The 21,334-nt window shown below is 43.9% G+C and overlaps 1 protein-coding gene across 3 annotated transcripts in view; it reads left to right on the top strand.

Moving 5' to 3' along the window:
* The window catches only part of evc (EvC ciliary complex subunit 1), a 49,777-nt gene that overhangs the window by 15,574 nt on the left and 12,869 nt on the right, over positions 1–21,334 (top strand). Inside the window, exons 7-13 of one of the 3 annotated variants that reach the window (XM_078538000.1) lie at positions 813–947; positions 3,307–3,465; positions 7,628–7,844; positions 10,314–10,462; positions 13,992–14,090; positions 17,563–17,775; positions 18,194–18,303. In XM_078538000.1, the coding sequence (XP_078394126.1) occupies positions 813–947; positions 3,307–3,465; positions 7,628–7,844; positions 10,314–10,462; positions 13,992–14,090; positions 17,563–17,775; positions 18,194–18,303 (1,082 nt within the window). The remainder of the gene's footprint in view (positions 1–812; positions 948–3,306; positions 3,466–7,627; positions 7,845–10,313; positions 10,463–13,991; positions 14,091–17,562; positions 17,776–18,193; positions 18,304–21,334) is intronic. The other 2 variants (XM_078538047.1, XM_078538097.1) reach the window with 2 other exon arrangements.

Here is a 21,334-nt window from a genome sequence, read left to right on the forward strand (position 1 = left end):
TGCGGCATTCCATTCTCTCTGGACTAATTGGTCAACTGTAATCCACAAAGGAATTTTCCAATAAGTGGTTATGTTACAGTCTCAGCCAGCTTTTGCTTGTATGCCCTTTTTAAAAAGAACACATTTTATTTAAAAGTTCAATATGTCCATAAGTAATTCGGGGCCATGATCTGCTGTCGTGACACTATTAACAGTGACCTCACATGACTTTTTAAAAACTGGCGTTTCTAAAAAGGAAAACCATTTGAAATATAAAATTGTTTCTCAGAGAGCCCAGTAACACAATGCCCGTGGACAGACATACTGACAAGGCATGGTTTGATTCTGGAGTTCCAAAATTGCAATTCCCTGATGTCAGCTGGACTGTCAGGAGGAATCATTGAAAGGAGCTGAAACATTTCTTCATAGGAAAGAGGCAAAACAATCTGTGCAACTTTAGTCTCCAGAGTCTAGTTTCATTGGCTGGGGTTTTCCGTTCCCGCCCGTAATGATTCCTACTGCGGGCGGGACAGAAAATTTGACGGACCAGCGAAAGGTCCATTGACTTCCGAACCGGAAAATCTCAGCCATAGTGACGGCTGCAAAGACTTGGAAGCAGTATCTCAGTGAGGGGAGGGAGGATGGCACAGGTGGAGTGACTTAAATTTGAGGGGAAAATCATTTCAAATTTAATTAGTTTCAGTAAATATTATAATGAAAAATGTATCATAATTAAATTATTTGAAGCAACTTCACTTTTAGTCTTCAATTCTCTGTAAAGAGATGTTAACATGTATGTTACAGACACAACTGATTGAACTCTTGTTTAAAAGGAACTGGAAAAGCTGGAGAAGACAGAGCAGCCAATGTTGCCTGGTGTAGCCAATAGAAAAGCTTCTGAACATCATTATACTTTGGAGGAAACTGAAAGAGATGAACGCAATTATTTGCAATATACCATTTGCCAGGTAAGATTATTTAAAGGGTTTATATTCAGCCCATTGCAAAGGCAGCAGGACCATGGCACTCCTTGTGCATGGCAGGAGTGGCGACCTGACTTTGCAAGGACAGGTCATTTAAATCATTTGAACACACTCGCTGCATACATCAGCCTAGGCACAGGGAGTTTGATTGAAGAGTGGCAATGTAAGGGAACAAAACATCTTTCAGCCTTTAAAAAGGCTGAAGGTAACAGTTATTAAATATTTATTAGCCTTATTGAAGGCTGTACTGAGAGAAGAATGGGTATAAAACAGTGGCAGAGCAGCTCAACATTCAGTTGCCTTTTACACGGCTGACAGACTCCACCAGCAGTTGTATGATGTCAATGAAAGGACAGCTTGCCATGTTTGGCACTCCAATTCATGCACCTGATAAGGCAGAGTTCACTAAGTCTCTCAGGGGGTAGCAGCCATTTAGTATCTGCAAGATATAAAACAGATGTGGGAAAATACATCATATTATAGGGAACTTGGCAAAGTAAGACTACTCCACGGTACCATCTATTGGATGGATGGGCTGGGATAATATGCCGCAAAACTTTGCTTATCAACCTGTCCCATATCTGCTGCTTGCCCACACTAAATCATTAGGTGCCCATACAGTTGTTTCATTGCATATCCATAATTCAGCAGGGACACAATTAAAGTTCAACTGGAAAGCTTTGTCACACCAACAAATTTCAAAACCTTTATGTGTCTATCATTGTAACACAATCATGGCTGATTACTGGCACTTAGGTTGGATATAAGGCAACTGTCAATTACCCCGTTGAGAAATGCACCAGTGCAGTGTCATTTAGCAGCATCATTCAGTGGAGAAGGAGATGACAGTGCTGACCATGCTGGCTGATGCATCAGTTAACAGTTTGATATATGTGTGAGAGCATGCTAAATGATATTGAGGCACTAACTGTGAATGAGCCACATGCATGAGAATTGAGTACTGTGGTAAACTTTTCAATGATTGGAATGCTGTTCCCAGTGTTGTAATTTAAATCTAGGGGCAGAATTTTATGCTCCCCCACTGGTCAGTTTACAGGTGGGGTAGGGAGCCTGTAAAATTTCCTGGATGGCCTTCCACTGCACCACCCCCCCTGCCAACTCCACCCCGCCCTCCTCAAGATATCCATAACTTTACAGTGGCATGGGTGAGGCCTAGACCAACTTGCAAATCCTTGCCCTGATTGAGGCCCTTAAGTGGGCAATTAATGACAACTTAAGGACCATTTCCTGCCCAGCCTCAATTATCAGGCTGGTGGGAGGAGTTCAGGGGCAGTGCGGAAGCCCAAAAAGTGATCCTGCTCAGGTCTTGAGCCCCTCCCAATTGAGGGGTGGAAGTCCCGCCTCCAGCCAGTTGGAGCGTTAAATTGCTGCAGAGCAGTCAACATTGGCGTGGATGCATTCCCCAGTTTCTTCGGTTCCTGTTGATGCAGAGGGACTGGCTCAATTATCCTATACTATTCACAAAGATCTTTAGATATGTGTTGGTGCTTTCTGATCTCCCTGGTATAACTTTGCTCACCTAGTGCAATCTCAGTCACAAAATACAGTACTTGAAGTACTTGAAAAATAAACTTAAATTTTCAAAATAATCTTTATTCTGAAAAATAGTCATAATCAATAAACATTTCAGAAATGCGTTTAGAGATGTCAAATAAGAACAAAATTATTCTAAAAAGATACTGTAAACATTGCAAAAAAAGTCTGTGGCAATTTAAAAGCTCGTTCACCGATGGAGCTTTCATTCCACATCCACACAGGGAAGGAAAGAGCAAATCCCAGGGCAAACCAGAATTGTGCATAACAAATGTTGTTACATCTCGTTCTAAAAGAGGCTAAGGCACAAAATTGGTACAAACAACCTAACACAAGAAATAATCCAAACTGCTAAATTGCAACCCAGAGGGAAATAGGCCCAGGGTCTGCTATACCGTAAATATAAAATCTGTGATCTCCCCACTCCCATTTTGAACTTATTCTTCCAGTATGCAGCATCACAGAATTTACCCCAACATGTTATTATCGAGCCCTTTTCTCTTTGAGTAAGTAACTAATTTGGTAAATCTCTCGGTCATAAAACTAACCTTGCAGGTTGCATTTAGTGTAAGGTATGGGACATTTTCTACGGCACGCACTTCATAATGTACCAGAGACTCTTTTCTCAATGACTTTATTTTATCAAGGTTGAATAAGTATGTATTGCCTTTATTCTTCACCTGTTCTGCTATTATGCTTGCTGGCGAATGTTTTTTATTCTACAAGGCTCACACTGCCAGTAGTGGTAACTTATGAAATTAGTTAACTTTTTTTTATGTCTGTTGCTCAGTTCAGTGGATTCCTCCAACAAACTGAAAGTACCCGCTTCTTCCTCTTGACCCATTCCACGCTCCCTAAGGTCACAGTACAGGAGATAATGAGGAACATAAGTGAAAAAATGTTGCAGGTGGAGAGTCTGCTAACTCACTGCCTTACTTTTCAAGTCACGGTATGTTCTAAAAAAAATTATTCCGAGGCATTTTTGGATAAGAGTTTTATAGCTCACTTTTGCAGCAATGACACACGTTCACCTGCAGCACCAAATTGTGTGATGAAAGCTCTTGCTAATTTAAGTACACTGCTAGCAAACAAAAAAGTTGCCCTGAATACTTGGCCTGTAGCACAGTTGACTGGAAAGCGCAAAATATATTGAGCCAGCAGCCCTTAAAGTGCTGCAGGACAGAGTACAAATGAAAATTATGGTTGGTAGAAAAGTTCAGAATGGCACTTTGGAAACATACATGTGACTATTTTCAACTGACAGGAAATGCCAGGGAAACAATGGCTGGCTTCTCCCAACATCTGCCTGATGTGATTTTCATGCCCAAAACAGGCAGACGGCTGCTCACATACACATCTTCTGCAAGCTATGGGACTTGGTTTGCAATTTTCAATTACAAGTGTGTAGAATGTATGCCCACTAAAGGGAACACCTGGGAACGATTTTTAAGGGAACTTTTTTGGGCCAGGAGGAGAGAGGATTTTCCCCCACTGCACTCAATGGGAATTCTATAACCCTGTGAAAGTCCTGTGCCCTGTACAAGGAAAATATATCATTTGCCACTGCTTTGATATGTATGCAATGTGGACTGCCACATGTGGCATTTGTTCTTGGGGTCGCTTGGAAGAATACAGGAACATGAATATATCAAGCTGTCGCAAATATCGCTTCTCTCAACAGTCACAAGCTGTCTAAAAGTCATCCTGCAACAGATTGGGAAGAATTTCCCCCCTGTTGGGGGGGAAGTGCAGGAGCAAGCGCATGCGGGCGCGCAACCATTTTAAGTGGGCGGGCCAATTAAGGCCCACCCAGCGTGACATCTGCCAGGAAGCACTATGCGCTCCCTGTGCGGGCAGGGGGAATCCCTCAGCCGAGAGCGCGCTGTTTCGCGCATGCACGTGAAAGAGCGCACTCATCTCCCTGAGGCTAAGTGCTGCCTCAGGGAGATCAGCACCAAATTTAAAAATGGTGAAGGAGCAAAATATAATTTCCCTGACATGTCCCCTCATGTGACACTGCCCCGCGCCCCCCGCTCGCCGACCTAAATATCCTGGCCATTGTAGAACTTTGTGACAGCATGTCTTGTGAAGTAGAGGTGGTGAAGACGGGCCTCTTGTGAAACGTATGAAAGGATCTATAAATGCAGGTCCCAGGAGTGGATGAAACACCTAGGCTGTTTTTGCATGAGCAGTTGTTGGCTGTTCGTGAATTTTATTCCACTGCTAAATTGAGTTTGCAAGCTTTGATCCATTCTTCACTTCTCATATAAGCACCCAGAGGGGTTAGAAATTCATCTTGGGTGGTGATGCATAACATTTTATATTTTACACACAGTGTATTTTATACACAGAGTTTTATATTCAGTTTGTTATGACATGGCAGGTGATGTGTGCCAGACGGACCACATCCACAAGGGAAACTTGGTCGCGCTATCACAATGGGGTTGTGCAATTTGTATTTATTACGAGATATGTGCACTGAATCCAGAAGTAATAAATCCACTAAGACCTTTGGAGATTTTAAGAATTATATTAAAATATTTATTAACAAAATATAAAAAGATTTCAAGCACAAACATAAGACGCAATTACTTACTACTGTAAAAACTCCTAAAATTCCTAATTAACCTGACCCCCAGTTGCACTCTCTGTAAGACAATAGTCCAAAATAGATTTTAGGTTTAAAACAAAACCAGCAAGTTACCCCAATATCCACTTGACAATGGAATTCCAAATGGCTTTTCCCCAACTTCAGTTTTGTTACATAGCAGGCTTATGCTCAAATGCTGGAGGCTTCATTAGGCTATTTCACACACTCCTGTTAGATCTTACATGGCCTCCTGATGCACAGACTTTCATTCTCCTTTACATGTTTCTCTCTTTTTAATATGTAAATGTTATTGTTCCATATACCTTTGAAACTGTATCTTCCTCATATATAAACTTTCATGTTGTCAATATATTGTCAGTAACCTTTGGGGAAAATAAACACATTCCTTAGCTTTGCTTATCTGGCTAGTTGTAAATAGACTAAGATCCCTTTGAAATCCAAATATCCCTTCATTTATCCAAAAATGCAAACGCACTTTACATGCTTACACATTACCTTACCATGTTTACACACCTTACCATGTTTACACATTAGCATGTCAAGCACCTAGCTTCTTTTGATGATTTAGATCCTGCAGTCTACTTGACTCCAAATGTAATTAAATCACACACAGACCCAACTATACTTACCCCTATAAACCCACTTCACAATAAACCAGAAAAATATTATGAAAATTATTATACTTTCATCACAAGTTCCATTGCAGTCAATAGAATTAAGTATCAGGCACTGGGTAGAATGGACGACCGATCCAATATCACCTGTTTTGCACCACTATCCAAGACGAAGATCTACCCCAAAGGAGATTTTATCCGCTGTTAGTTTCATTAAGAGCTAAAACTAAACATTGTTGAAATCAATTTTGTGTGCTTAATTATAAGATAAAGCAAAGGACAAGTGAACAATGCAGTTGCAGCCCTTTAAACGTTCCGGATCTGCAGGACAAGATGAGATTGCTCCCTGATAGGTATCTTTCAGACAATAAGAGACAACGTTTTGTATGGATCAGTCCTCCATCTTGGATGTTTAAAGAGCTAGTGCTGAAATTTCCCTGTTTTCAAGCTTCAAGGGAGGAAAGAATGGGGGAGAAGAATGAGAGTGAGAGGAGGAAAAAGAGTAATAGGTGGGCTTCAGTTTTTTTTTGTATTTGGAGGTTTTTGTGTACAGGGAGTTCATTTTTTCAGCATGGTGTGTTGGAATTTTCTTTGTGTCCGGGCTCACGTTTTTCATCATGCAAACTGCTCACTGTTTTTGACAGAGTACCTAGTCCGCAACTCTGAAAAGCTGGATGTAGCTGATTTAAATTATGCAACACGTTCAGAACCCTTAAAGGAAAGTCCAAAAGTAACATTTTGCACCTTGCAGTTTATACAGCAACAGCAACCCCAAGAGTAATGATGGAATGAACTAACCTTCAAAAAATCGTCAAAATGTCCTTAAAGCTAGCCACTTGCTCCATGGTCCACTGACTTGAGCATTCAACACGGTTATTACCTGGCACTTAAGTGGCACAAATGTGTCCCTTGTTAGCACAAATATGGATGCTAATCATGTCCTATTGTAAGTTGGCTTGTGTTGCTTCATTATTGGAGAAGTTATGAACGGAGTCGAATATAATTAAACCATCAGAGGGAGAGTCTTCCTTCCGACCTTATGAAGAAGGGAAGGCCTTTGATAAAGCAACTGAATATGGTTGGATTGAGGAGAATTTCTTAAGGAACTCCTGCATTGATGCCCTGGGGCTGTGATGATTGGCCTGCAACAGTAAATTGCTTTTGTACCAAGTATGTCGCCAGTTTTATTTGAATTTTACTAGAACGTCTTGGTGCCATACTCTGTTGAAAGCTTCCTTGATGTCAAGGGCGATTATTTTCATCTCTCCTCTGGCATTTAGCTCTTTTCTTGCCCCCATGTCTGGAGCAAGGTTTTGATAAGGTCAGGATGAAAGTAGTTCTGGCAGGACACAAATTGAGAATCAGCAAGCAGTTATTTGGTGAGTGGGTGTTGCTGCATGGCATGATTGATGATATCTTCTGTCACTTTGAGTTATACTGGCATTGTCATTCACACTACCCTGGGGGTGTAGAGCTCTACAAATGTGTAAATCAGTGGAGGTGCAAAATTGTTCGCTGTCTTCCAAATGCTAGCACACTTCAAAACTTTTACTAACTTTAAAAATGATTTAGGCAATTCAGTAAAGTTGCTTTAATATTAAACTTTTAAAATTTAATTTTATATATTAATATTGCGACCAATGCATAGCTGAATTGCTGATTGGACCACCTCTCCCAGATGATCTTAAATGTCACTCGAAAAATACTGCACCAAGACCAGTTTAGCAACGTTATACTCCTCAAATTGTATCTGCGCATCCACCTTGTACCACTACATCCCATGCAAAGTAAATGCCTGATAAAGGATTTGGATAGCATGTATTAGACGTTAAATTTGAATTAAATCATTTAACAGCTAGCTTTCCACTGTAATGTTCTTGTCATAGGTTATTCTGGATAAGCTGTTGCATTGGGAGTTCATGGCAAAAAGCCTTCATTCCTTGAAGTGGATTTTGCAGCAGGAAAACAAAGACAAATTGAAGATGGTGACCTCAGTGCTGAACATTCTTGCCAGCAATGGTGAATTGGCTTTTTGGCAAAAAGAAGAGATTTTAGCCAGACTACAAAGTTTTGTTCAAGACAGTGTGGACACATATATCAATGGTAAGGCTTAAGGAAGTAAGAGTGGAAATTGCAGGGGCATTGGCCATAATCTTTCAGTCTTCCTTTAACTCAGTGGAGGTGCCAGTGGACTGAAGAATTCCAAACATTATGCCCTTGCGTAATGATAAACCCAGCAACTACAGATCAGTCAATTTAACTTCAGTGCTGGGAAAGCTTCTAGAGACAGTTATTCGGATAGAATTAGTAGTCACATGGAAAAATATGGGTTGATTAGGAAGAGCCAGGATGGATTTCTAAAGGGGAAATCGTGTTTAACTAACTTGCTGGAGTTTTTTGAAGAGGTAACAGAGAGGATTGATGAGGGTAATGCTGTTAATGTGGTGTATATGGACTTTTAAAAGGCATTCGATACAGTGCCACACAGCAGACTTGTGAGAAAAGTTATAGCTCATGGAATAAAAGGGACAGTAGCAACATGAATACAAAATTGGCTGAGTAATAGGAAACAGAGGGTAATGGTCAATGGACATTTTTCAGGCTGGAGGAAGGTTTGTAGTGGAGTTCCCCAAGGGTCAGTATTGGGACTCTTCCTTTTCCTAATATATGTCAAGGATCTAGATCTTGGTGTGCAGGGGACAATTTCAAAATTTGCAGATGATACAAAACTTGGAAGCATTGTAAGCTCTGAGGAGGACCGTATAGAACTTCAAAAGGTCATAGACAAGTTGGTGGAGTGGGCAGATAGGTGGCAGATGAAGTTCAATGCGGAGAAGTGTGAGGTGATTAATTTTGGTAGGAAGAACATTGAGAGACAATATAAAGTAAGGGGTACAATTCTTAACAGTGTGTTGGAAAAGACAGACCTGGGTGTATATATGCATAGATCGTTGAAGGTGGCAGGACATATGGAGAAAGCAGTTAATGAAGCATATAGTATCATGGGCTTTATAAATAGGGGCATAGAGTACAAGAGCAGGGAGGTTATTATGAGCTTATATAAGGCACTAGTTAGACCTCAGCTGGAGCATGGTGTACAGTTCTGAGCACCACACTATAGGAAGGATGTGAACGCATTGGAGAGAGTGTGAAGAGGTTTACAAGAATGGTTCCAGGGATGAGAAACTTGAGTTAGGAAGATAGATTGGAGGGGTTGCAACTTTTCTCCTTGGAGAGGAGAAGGTTAAGAGTAGATTTGATAGAGGTGTTCCAAATCTTGAGGGGACTGGACAGAGTAGATAGGGAGAAACTGTTCCCTCATAAAAGGATTGAGAACGAGAGGGTACAGATTTAAAGTGATTTGCAAAAGAAGCTAATGTGATGTGTGAGAGAACTTTTTCACTCAGTAAGTGGTTCAAGTCTGGAATGCACTGCCTGGAAGTGTGGAGGAGGCAGGTTCAATTGAGGCATTCAAGGGGGAATTAGATGATTGTTTGAATAGAAGCAATGTGCAAGGGTACAGGGAAAAAGCAGGAGAATGGCAGTAAGTCATGATGCTCATTTGGAGAGCCGGTGCAGACACAGAGAGCCGAATGGCCTCCTTCTGTGCCGTAACAATTCTGTGATTTAAACAGTAGCCTATGAGCTGAAATATTATATGCGATAAAAATTCAGTTTTATAATTCTAGGGCCACTTTTTCTTTTACTGATTTAGAGATATCACCTCTATAAGTGTCAAAATCTGATAAATATCAGAAGATACGGATTCTGCAAACTTAAGGATTTCTGCGGCTAACCATTTACTGCCCTGGGTAGAAATGATAATTACTTACAGGTTGAGTTCCTATTAAAGTCCTAAGGACATTAAGAACTTTTGCAAGCAAGAAATTCTAAATAAATGGGTACTTGTGCAGCCTGAAAGATAAAAGGAGGATGTGCTTTTGGGCAGCGTCGTTTCCACTAGTGTATAAGTGGACACCACTCATTCAGCATTCTGCTTGGAATGTGTAATTTGATTTAGCCAGGGTAGAGGCAGACAGTGCAGTCTGATGATGCTCAGCTTGATAATGCAGAGTTACCAATGCCTGGAGGCACTACTCAGAATTCAGAACATTAATGTCACCCACAGAAAAGTACTAGTTTTGGAGAGTTTTAGAAGTGGCAGCTTTATTGTCACTTGTAACAACTTGGGATGTTGTCCGCAATATCACCTCACTCTTACATGGAAACCTGCATATGTTACAGATCATGTCTATCATTGTAAGGACAAGTACTTTGATTTAAGCTGTAATTGAAATTCTACTTATATTCCAAATTGCAAGGTAACGATATTGAAATAAATCTGGAAGTCAAAGATCCTGAATATTGGTTGAGTTCTCCTGATTTCCTACTCTAACTGCAGTAGGACCTAAGGTAGAACAACCATGTTTAACTTTTTACTCAATTCTATCTGATGGTTCCTCTGATATCGCAGCAGAGAAACCAGATGGAAATTGCAGACTAAATAACTTTGGTACAGCTTTGAACCTTTCCATAATTTGTACCCACGTATCATGTAAATACTTCTTACAGAATGTGCAAAACAAACTAAAGAGCTCATTTTGGAAATGAAGAGAAGACACAGAACTTTGGTGAAGCAACTTGAAGAGACACAAAGACAAGAGGCAATTAATCTGAAAGAACGGGCAAGACAAATGCTCGCTCCTACTGAGTTTATTCAGGTCAGACTCTGAAATACTCTTATATAAACCTGTTAGATGTAAGTGCAGGAGTTAACATGTTGGGCTCAAACTCTGTTTTCAGCATGAGAGATTAACTCCATTATAACAAAGCAATCACTGGCCTTCAGCAAGCTCACCTTTCACTTGCTTACTGAATTTGTACATCATTAAATACCATCCATGGAGAACATTGTCCCATTTACAAAATACACAACAGTGATTTTTCAGCTTTCAGATCCTGGTATTTTTTTCTCTAAGGATCATGACTCTTTGGAACTCTCTTCCTCAAAAGGCAGTGGAAGCAGAGTCTTTGAATATTTTTAAGGCAGATGTGGATAGATTCTTGATAAGCAAAAGGGGGGGGGGATGAAAGGTTATTGGGGCCGGGCAGGAACGTGGAGTTGAGGTTACAGTCAGATCAGCCATGATTTTATTGAATGTATTGAATGGCAGAGCAGGCTCGAAGGGCCGAGTGGCCTACTCCTGCTCCTAATTAATAGGTTTGTATATTTGTTCATACAGTGATCAGAACACTCAGTGATGGAACAGAGCACTTCCATCTCAGGTAGAACATGGGCGGGGTTTAGCACCAGAGTGGAGCTTCCTCTTACCTGAGCTAAAAGTTTATCTGAGCCCGGTTTTGCGAGCAGAATGGTGACTCAGGGCGTGCTCCCAGGATATGGCAGAAACCGGAGAACTGAGGCTAACCAAAATTGAGCCTCAAGCCTCATCTCGATATTATAGGCAAGGTACGGCTACCTGATCTACCTCCAGGGGCAGCTCAACTTCCAGGAAGGTTACGGAGAGAGAAGTATGTTAGAAAGCAAGTGTTGGCAGCAGCAGCCTTCCGTTTTACTGTGGAGACAGGAATTGTGCTCCTGTTCTACTTGGCTCCACGTGAAGACAACATTTTAAAAAAGGAACTTACTTGATTGTTCGTGGCTGCTAATAGGCAGGAAATGTTAAAACCCCTGAGCAGAGAAGGCTTTACACGTGCTGCATTCAGCACTGCCCAATTCCTGCAAGGCATCCTTAAACAGGTGTTAGGCCTCTCATTAACACATTGAAAGGACCAACGCCCGCTTTAAGGTAACCCTGGGATGCATGGATACCATCTAAGACCAACATTGCTCCAGACAAATTTAAGGTGTCTTTGGGATGTAATGGATACCCCCCCACACTGTGAAATTGGTCCCTTCAACCCTGTTTCAATCTCAGAAAACAGGTCCAAGGTGAACCAGTTCCTTCTCCCCATCTTCCCGGCCCCTCTTCCATCCCACATGGGCAGAATTTTACGCCTGGCGGGTGCGCGGCCAACCCAATCGGGCGTAAAATAGCACGAGAAGACATCAGGCGAGCATCCCGATGTCATCCTGCACACGTGCAAATCTTCAGGTCGGCAGGCACGTGTGGGTCTCAGAGCCATGCCCACCATCAACTGAAAGGCCACTTAAGGCCATTAAAAGCCCAATTGGTCTAAATTTTACGTTGCCTGTGCAATTTCACACTCGTCACACGGGCAGGTGGGCAGCCCACGTTTTGCAAAACCTCATCCAAGGGTGGGATAAAAAGGGTCAGCAGCATTGCCATTGTGAGTAGTGAGGAATTTAGGGGAGAGTTTGCTGCTGATTGCTTATTTGAACTTGAGTTTCATCTCAGCCTGAGTTTCATTCTTAAAATTTCTAAGCTTCATTTCAGGACTCATTGGTGTCTCCAAGGCCCCCAGAGGATTTTGACCATGTGGACCCTTCCAGGTATCAGACAGCCTTCTGTAACCTTGGTAATGGGGATTGTGGTCTTCGCTGGAGGCACCTCCTCTGAGGAGGAAGAGAGGGACAGAAGAGAGAGAAGGTCAGGTGTTCCAGTGCAGCTTCCTGTGGGAGGAAAGGCGCAGGCACAAGGGGCACAGGGCCAGCAGGTAGTCCAAGGAAGGGGCTGCAGAAGACCCCACTATCCTACTGCCAGGGTATACAGGCAGCGACGCAGCTACCTCAATATGTCTTGAGGTGCAATGGCGAAGGAGGCTCCACCTCTCTAGGGAGAGTGTGACCTCCATTTGTGAGATGATTGGGCCTGAGATCACCTCCAACTGTGTGGGTGGAAGCCCCATGCCAGTGGCTCTGAAGGTCACAGTGGCCCTCAACTTCTATGCCCCTGGCTCTTTCCAGGAGTCAGTGGGGGATCTTTGTGGTGTGTCCTAATCAGCTGTCCTCAGTTGCGTCAAGCTGGTGACAGACACTCTGTTCAGGCAGGTACTGACATTTATTCATTCCCACATGGTCGAGGCCAGCCATGCTGAGTGAGCCAGGGGCTTTGCAACGATTGCTGGGTTCCCCTGTGTCTAAGGTGCCATCGATTGCACGCATGTGGCTATTAAGGTGCCAGCGGGTCAGCCGGGTGCCTTCGTCAACAGGAAGGGATTCCACTCCATGAACGTCCAGGTACTGCGTGGCCACAGGATGCAGATTCTGCAATTTTGTGCAAGATACCCTGGCAGCTCCCATGATGCTTACACCCTGAAACACAGCGAGGTGCCGAGGTTCAGTGCTCCAGCCCAACTGGATGGATGGCTGCTGAGCGACGAGGGCTATCCGTTGAAAGGGTGGCTCAAGACGCCTCTCCGCCAACCAAAAACAAAGGCAGAGCAGCGTTACAATAGGAGTCATGCTTCCACAAGGGCGGTGGTAGAAACAACCATAGGTCTTCTCAAGATGCGCTTCCAATGACTGGACCATTCAGGGGAGCACTACAATACCTCCCAAAGCAGGTGTCACTGATAGTGGTTACATGCTGCGCTCTCCACAATCTGGGCACTGGCAAGGGGGGACCCAATCTGATGGGCCAGTAGCTCTCTGAGGATGCCTTCCTCCCAAGTGAGGGGTGGAAGTCCTGCCTCCAGCTAGTTAACGATCATTGGAGCATTAAATGGCTGCAGGACAGCCAGTATCGGTGGGGATTGTTCGCCACCGATTCCTCGGATGATGGGAAGTGAAACTCTGCCATCTGAAAATTCCTTGCCAAGATTGGAAATGGGCTTCTTGATAGACTGTTTTCAGCATGAGCATTCTTTTTGACTGCTCTGTTCGGTACCAATACATGAGTATTACAATGCCTATTGACAGACCACCAGGTAGGTTGAATCTTGGTTGAGGCAGTTTGGGACATACAAATCAATCCAATTCCAAAATTGAACCCTATAAGTTCTGTATCGAGAAACAAGAAAAACAACAGAGTAGAGAGGGTGGCTGTTGTGTTTGTTATTCTTGCCTTCATGTTCAATTTCATTGTTATAAAAAGAAAAACGTTTGTGAGTCTGTGAAATAGTCGTACAGTATATGTTGTGCCACAGTTCTTCTGAAGGAATAACATGATATCTGTGAATCTTAAAAATGACATCGCCAATAGGTGTTTAATTCTTAATAAGTGTCTTGTGCATTCTGAAATGAATTCTAACCGGCAGATTGAATGTCGGTACTCCAGTAGTTTGTTGATCCCATAACGTAAAGTAATTTGGTTGTGAACTTTATAGAGTTTTCATGAGCTTACAGAGCGGCACAGGCAGATCCGCTGTGATGTGGAGGACGAAGAGGATCATAATGATGTCAAGGCAGTTACTGAGCTATGGGAGGTGAGAGTCTAGTAAATCCATTTCACAGATTACCTCTATATAGGTAAGCAAAATTTTCGGTTTTAGTACATTTTACTAAAACATTCAAAGGCTTGGTTCTGCTGACTAAAACATTAGGAGCAAAAGGTTTTGACAGCATTCAAGTGCTGTGAAAGGATTTTTTGATTAAGGGGGAAGGATATCATGGCTCAGCATTTTTTCCAAGTGGAGGTTGGAAGGGTCATGACCCTTACAGCCTCCACATGGTGTATACTACCATATACATTGTGATCATGGTTTTATGCTGATTAAATGTTGTAAACTGATAGTAGACTTATCATTTGTATAATTGACCTTAAAAATCCACAGTAGGGTACACCTCATCATAAGTACCAAGATACACCCTCTACGAACCTTCACCACTGACCCTGCAGCAGAAGAAGAATATAACATCAAAGCTGTATCCATAAGCAAAAGTGCTTCATGAAATCAAAACTATATCAAATTTATCTATTTAGCCATATTTGTGCTTATTCAGATGAGGATTGGCTATTCAAGGAAGTAGGATCATTTTTTTTACGGCCTGATAGAACAAATATTTTCATGACAGTTATAACTTAAGTTAAGAGTAGAGCTTTGTTGGGAGTAGGACTGTCTTAATTCCAAGATCAGAGTCGAAGAATCATAGAAGTTTATAGCATGGGAGGCAATTCAACCCATCATATTTTAGCTTGGCTCTTGCAGAAGCAATCTAAAGCTAACCTCACTGCTCTGTTCTATCCCTTAAACTAGAACAGTGTAGTATACCCTCATACAGCAGTGTGATATTTCCATGTACTTCACCTGCCAGCCATCCTCTCAGTTTGAGTGAGACTGACAGTTTATTGCAACTTCTGTTGCATTATGTAAAGCCTTATTCTGTAGACCAATACAATTAGATTAAGATTGCTTTAACTCATATCGCATTGGATATCATTGTCAATAATCTGGGGAGACTTTCCTATCACTGATTAGGTGAAGGGACAGTGTACTAACTTGTTATGTTATGCAATCCTTAAATGAACAGATTAATTTTAAATACACGTCTGCGAGGCCTGAATTTTACCCTTGGCGGGCACGTGCGATCGGCTGGCCCACGACCGGCTGGGAAACGGGCTGCCGCCTGCGATCGGCCCCCTGACTGCGACTTAACGCTGCCTCATCAGATGCCATGGTCACTGGCAGAGGAGCTGCTGCGTCATCCACAGCACCTGAGAGGAGCCCGCAGAGATGACAAGCAGCTCGTGCGCCAATGTGAGGTCACTCTGGGCCTCCCTGCTCACCATTGATGGACGGGCATCTAGCTGAGCTACTGTGTGTCTCATCCATCTCACACATGGACACCTGAGGTCAGTGCTTGTGTGAGGGCTTGCAGGTCTGAACGCAATCCCAGAAACCCCTGATTCTGTCCCTGGAGCTGCCTCTCCATGAGAGTCACCACTCTCTCAATGGAGGAGGCAATGCGCTCAACCATGAGGGTCAACACAGTGCTCTTGCTCCGCATGGACTCTTCGACAACGGAGACCATGGCTCGCAGACCCCAATAGATCTCTGCCAGATCCTCCCACACATCCTGCTGGACATCCGACATCTGCCGCCTAATGAACAACTCCAGAAGCTCATCAGATGCCTTAAACTGAGCATTGCCCAGGTCCCCAGCAGTCCTCCAACTGCCAGCGCCCTGGGCACTCTTTGCCTCCGCCTGCACCTCAAGTGTTAAGTGCCCTCACCAATGTGCACCGACATTCTAGCTGCCGATCTAATGCCCACCATGATGCAGGTATCTGCGCTGGTGCCTGGTTCAGAGTGCAGGTGCAGTTGAAGCCCGGTGGTCCTCCGGCGCCAGGGGTGGCCCTTCAGGATCCAGAGAGCGAGTGCCTGCTGGTGAATCTAACAAGGACATGTCATTAGTTTAAGTCACCACACTGTCACTGTGCATGCCTGGCACCCTGGTGAGACAATGGAGATCTGCATCATTGTGCCATCGTCTTCCAATGGTCAATGGGGAATCCAGGTCTGAAGCTCCCATCAATGAAAGACTATGCTAGAATGGTTGCATAATCCAAAACTCTCACTTCTGTGCATATCCGAAACTCTCACCTCTGTGCGCTCTTACATTCATCTGGCACCCCTACCTCCCCACACCCGGTTGCACGTGGAGCGTGCTGGCTCTCCAGCTCAAGGACACCTTCTCGAACCTGGTGAGCAGCAGCAGGTTGGGCAGGCATCTTTGCTTGGTTATGCTTCACCTTCTCCCGAAAGGACAGAGAGCATTGATTAGTTCACTCTCTACCCGCAGCGCCATTGCAGCCTGGCCAACCCCAGCTGAGGAACACCTTGCAGGACACACCTGAGTCGTGGCCCTCCAGCCGCAAGGAGTCCAAGCAGCCAGGGCTTACCCCCTTGGCCAGCTCCGGCGTCAATGACAGTTGGCACTCAGATTCTCGCATTCCTGAGGTCCACGGGGGGTACAGCCACACCTTAACACCCCTGCACACTGACCCATGCCAACAAGGTACTCACCCTCCCTGAGCACAGCAGGTCATTGAACCTCTTCTGGCACTGCACCCATGTGCACCGCACCATGTCATGTCTCCTCACCAGCTCTGCCACCCCCACCCATGTCCTCTTTGTGGGGTGTGGTGGCCTCCTCCTCCCATCTCCGGGGACAAGGGTGTCCTTCCTGGCAGCCACTTCCTCCAGGAGGACCGTGAGGCACTCATCCGAAAAGCAGGCGGCCGAGTGCCCACCCGACCTGCCCTCCCGCCTGCGGTGTCCAGCCACACTCAACTCCATCACTTGAGTTTTGACAACGCAGAACGGACATTCTTCTGTTCAGACTTCCTGAGGCTGCCTGGGCTGTTTTTAAACCAGTCGCCGGGTCGCCATTGGACCCGACGGCGGACAGGCTCTTACCCCCGCTCAGCCCTCCCTGACCAGTGAGGAGCCACATTTCACACTGGGCGGGCCTTAATTGGCCTGCCAGCGTGAAATCGAGGCCGGGGGCCAATCACGGGTGGCGGGTCATTCCCTAGCCAATCCCGGGCCAGCCGACTGCGCCCTCCCATCAACCTCAAAATTCTGGCCCTACTGTTGGTGTGGAGTCTCAGTCACTAGGAACGGAGATCAGGAATTCAGTCATAGCCTACACATGATTTTCCCAACCATTTCGGTCAGACGTTGGTGTAGAGCACGTGACTAAACTTTGATGCATGCGCCTGGTGGGTGAGGCTCCTCAACAACAGCACCAAGTCCAAAAAAAAATCCTTTTAATTACAACCTTCAAATGTAGAGGTAAATGTGAATTTGGAGAGGATGGATTTTACTCTGCAAACAATTACATTGAAAACTATTTTTGGTGCTTTGCACATTGGCCCCAACTGCAGAAGTATGAAACTGCCACTGTTTTAATAAAGTAGGTACATAGCATAATAACAAATGCCCTATCATGCAGAATCTGCACTCTGCCTCATCATGGGCCCTGGACAAAGTGATCAAAGAGCTTTTCACAGAAACCCTACCGAACCTTACTGGAGTATCTTTATCTGCATTGGAAACGCTGAGAAGCCGTCTGCAGCAAGATCTGACAGCAAGGAAACAGACAACAGAAGAAGGAAGACAACAGCATTTGAAACAGCTCCAAGGAAAACTGGCCCAAATGAAGCAGGTTTGTGGAATAAATTATTCCCAGTCCCTTTGGTTTTTATTCTCTCCTCCATTTTATTTTGCCCATTGCTACATGCCAACCCCTGCCAAATGGCTGGGTAGATGACCTACCCTCAGACTTCTGCTTTTGTTACTCGTTGTCTAACCAGGTACTTGAGTAACCTAGAGTGATCTCGGCAGTTGGCTTCATTATACTTACTGAGAACAATGATGGAAACCAGGATGCTCCTTGGACTTGAACATCTCTTCAGCCTTGCACTGCCCTAGCAATATTTTTCGTGGGAATATTACAAGGAATTCAGTTCTGAAAGCCTACACGTTAACTGACTTTTAATCTATTAATGTAGCTGATGACGTTGGTACTGGTTTTGAAAATAGAGATTTTGCATAAAAATCATATCTCTTATTGCAAAACTTAGGTATGGCTAGATGAGCAAGTACTTAACTCGGTGAGGCAGAAACATCTGGTTGATAAGCAGGAGAAGATCATTCAGGCTTTCCTACTGAGGCAGAGTGGCCTAGATGAGAAGTAAGTATGAATTATTGAAGGGTGACCAAATTGGTAAGTTACCCATGTCCTTGTGAAATTCAATGAAACTACTGGTACCTCCTCTTCTTTCTTGATTTACTTTTTGTTTCCTTGAATATTCCACCCTTAACAAGTTTACGGGAAAGTGATGACATGCTTAAAAGTAATTCTAGGCCCATCATTGGCACTCTGGCTCATGTCTTCTGCTGCTGTGCCATATCACATAGTGCAAATAGTCATTCAAGCAATCTAAGTTTTTTTTTCTCCTTTCCCAAATGCACTGATTCTTACTGGGGCACAGTTTCAAGATGGAAGTGCCCCCCCGGTACTTTGTCCAGATGCTTGTTCTTTGTTTAGAATGTAGACAAGTGTTGGTAACTATGGAAAGCATCAAAATTAAGCTCGATTCTGTTGCAACCTCATTTCCACATGCATGTACTTTCAAGTAGGAATCATTAGACAATGACCTGGACTACATTCCTTTGCTGATTTTTCTCTTCTCCAGCTTAAAGCTGCTGAGACCAGATCATATGGCACAGATTGGTAGACTTTAATCTGTCTGGCCTAGTGATAAACTGGACAGATCTTTACCTCCTAAGCCATTGTTGGGGCTAGTGTTTCTTCAAATGTCTTCTTAAATCTAACCCTTCATTATTGATTATTTAATTTATTATATCATTACCTGCTGGGTATCTCTGTTTTCCTTAATATTCTGGCATTGTTCATCAATATATGCCGATCATTTCATTGTACACAAATGGCACACTCTCAATTTCCTTTGATTCTAATGATTTTCACAATTGTGTTCTTATGTGCCTCTGATTGTATTCCAGTACCTTCACAACCATATTAATGAATTCATAACACTGTGCCTGAAGGCTTCATGTTAATTATTATTTAATTATCAAACTGAATGTAACATTCAGTAACACATTATACCTTACTGTCATACAGCATTAAATTAGCACAATTTTACATTACATATGTTACAGGGTTTGTCTAACAGTTACTCTGGGCAGAATTTTCTGTGCCTGTTGGCGTTGGGTGTGTTTGGCAGCTTAAGGGAACAATAAGGCCAAAAATCAGTTTCACAATGTCATGAAACCAGTTTGTGATCGTCCGCTCTGCCCATCAATGGCGGGCTGCATTTCCCGGCAACGGACATCGGGAACTTCATTGTAATACATCTGCATATCATTATAAGTCCAGCTAGCCTGAATCATCCCCCACACCGGATCATCCAAGCACATTGGCTGACTTATTTCACAACTGAACATAAGTGACATGCACCTAGCGAGCTGCATTTCACTCAGGACTTCGAGGTTTGTTTGCCTACCTTGCTTCGGGCAACACTTGTGTTCTTCAGCGCCAGGCTTCACAGACAACACCACATCACTTTTAGGGGGGCTGACGGGCAGGTTTCTACCTACCAGACCAGTCATAAAGCCGGGGTGGCTTTTCAGTGGCTGCAGGGCCAGGGCTTGCTTGGGGAAGGGGGAGAAGTGGCCTCAGGCAAGGATGAGGGCTGTACTGGGGAAGGGAGTTATCCTAGGGTGTAATTGGGGATACAAGTTGATCTGTGCAAATGGCGAGATGGTGAAGGCTGTGGAGGCAATCTCCAGAGGAGATGAGGTCAGATGGAGATATGAGGGTGTGTTTGAGAGAGTGAGTGGTGATGTACCTTGAGCTGGCAGTGAGTGAGATGCCACTGAATGTCTGATGGCCTTGTGAGTGAGTGTGTGAGTTTAGAGTGATGAGATGGTTGCCTTACCCTGGCGGCACAGATGAGATCATTCATCCTCTTTCTGCATTGGATGGCCAAACTCTTCAATGCAGCATTGGCATTGATCATCACTGCCATTGCCTCCCAGGCTGGAGTGATGAGATTGCTGGACCTCCTGTGGCCAAAGCAGGGGTAGAGGACATCACAGCGGGCCTCCACAGTGTATAAAAGGTGTTCCAGGGATGCGTCACTGAATTGGGGGGCTGCAAGTTTCTTGCCTTTTGGGGCCATAACTTCTGTGCAGCAGCCCTGGACTGGAAGCACTGAGAGGTGTGCAGCATGGCTGCACTTTAAATATGGCACTCGGCATGCAGAAGCAGCGAAGTGGCATGGCATGGCGGGCAAATGAGACCCCGCCCACCATTGAAACAGCACGTTTCCCGGGAATGCATGATTAATGAGTTGGCATTGGGAGGATACAGGGTGAAAAGCCGCCATTGCGACCGGTAGATAAAACGTTCTTTTTCCCGCCTGCTACCACACTTAGTGCAAACCTGGGACAAATCCGTCCTCTGTCTTCTTCTTTCTCAGTAATTTTGCCTGTTATAGCCATTTGTGGTTTTTCCTGGATTTGCTTTCCCCTAAACTATCTACATTCTATTTTGTCCTGTCCCATTGTTTGATCCTGGTGTGCTCTCTCTCCTGATTTTGTGTACGTCATCGAGTTGAAAGAAAGAAATTGCATTTATAAAGTTCTCCAAATTGCATCATGGTCAGTGAAACACTCCAATGTAGTCATTGTTGCTTTATAAGCAAATGTAGCAGCCAATTTATGCACAGCAAGACCATGCTTTTAATAGTAAGGTGAATGACCAGTTGGCTTATAGTAATGGTTAAGGGTAAATGTTGGCCTGGACACTGAGAGAACTCCCTCGTTCTACTTCAGACAGAATCATGGGATCATTTACATTCACTTAAACAGGCAAACAGGATCTCAATAAACATCTTATCTTAAAGATGGTACATCTGTCAGTACAGCACTCCCTCAGAAGTGTCCATTTGGACTCTCTGTCCTGGAGAGGATTTTGAACCCATTACCCTTTGACTTGGAGCAAAGCTGCCTTTACCTGTATTATTTGAAAGACTGAGAACTCCCCTCTGCTGTACTCACAAAATAAATTGTGATTTCTACGGCTTACCCAATTTTTTTTATTCATTCACGGGATGTGGACATCGTTGGCTAGGCCAGTATTTATTGCCCGTCCCTAATTGCCCTTGAGAAGGTGGTGGTGAGCTGCCTTTTTGAAC

The sequence above is a fragment of the Cetorhinus maximus genome, chromosome 1 (genome assembly GCF_964194155.1).
Source record: "Cetorhinus maximus chromosome 1, sCetMax3.hap1.1, whole genome shotgun sequence".
Lineage (NCBI taxonomy): Eukaryota > Metazoa > Chordata > Chondrichthyes > Lamniformes > Cetorhinidae > Cetorhinus > Cetorhinus maximus.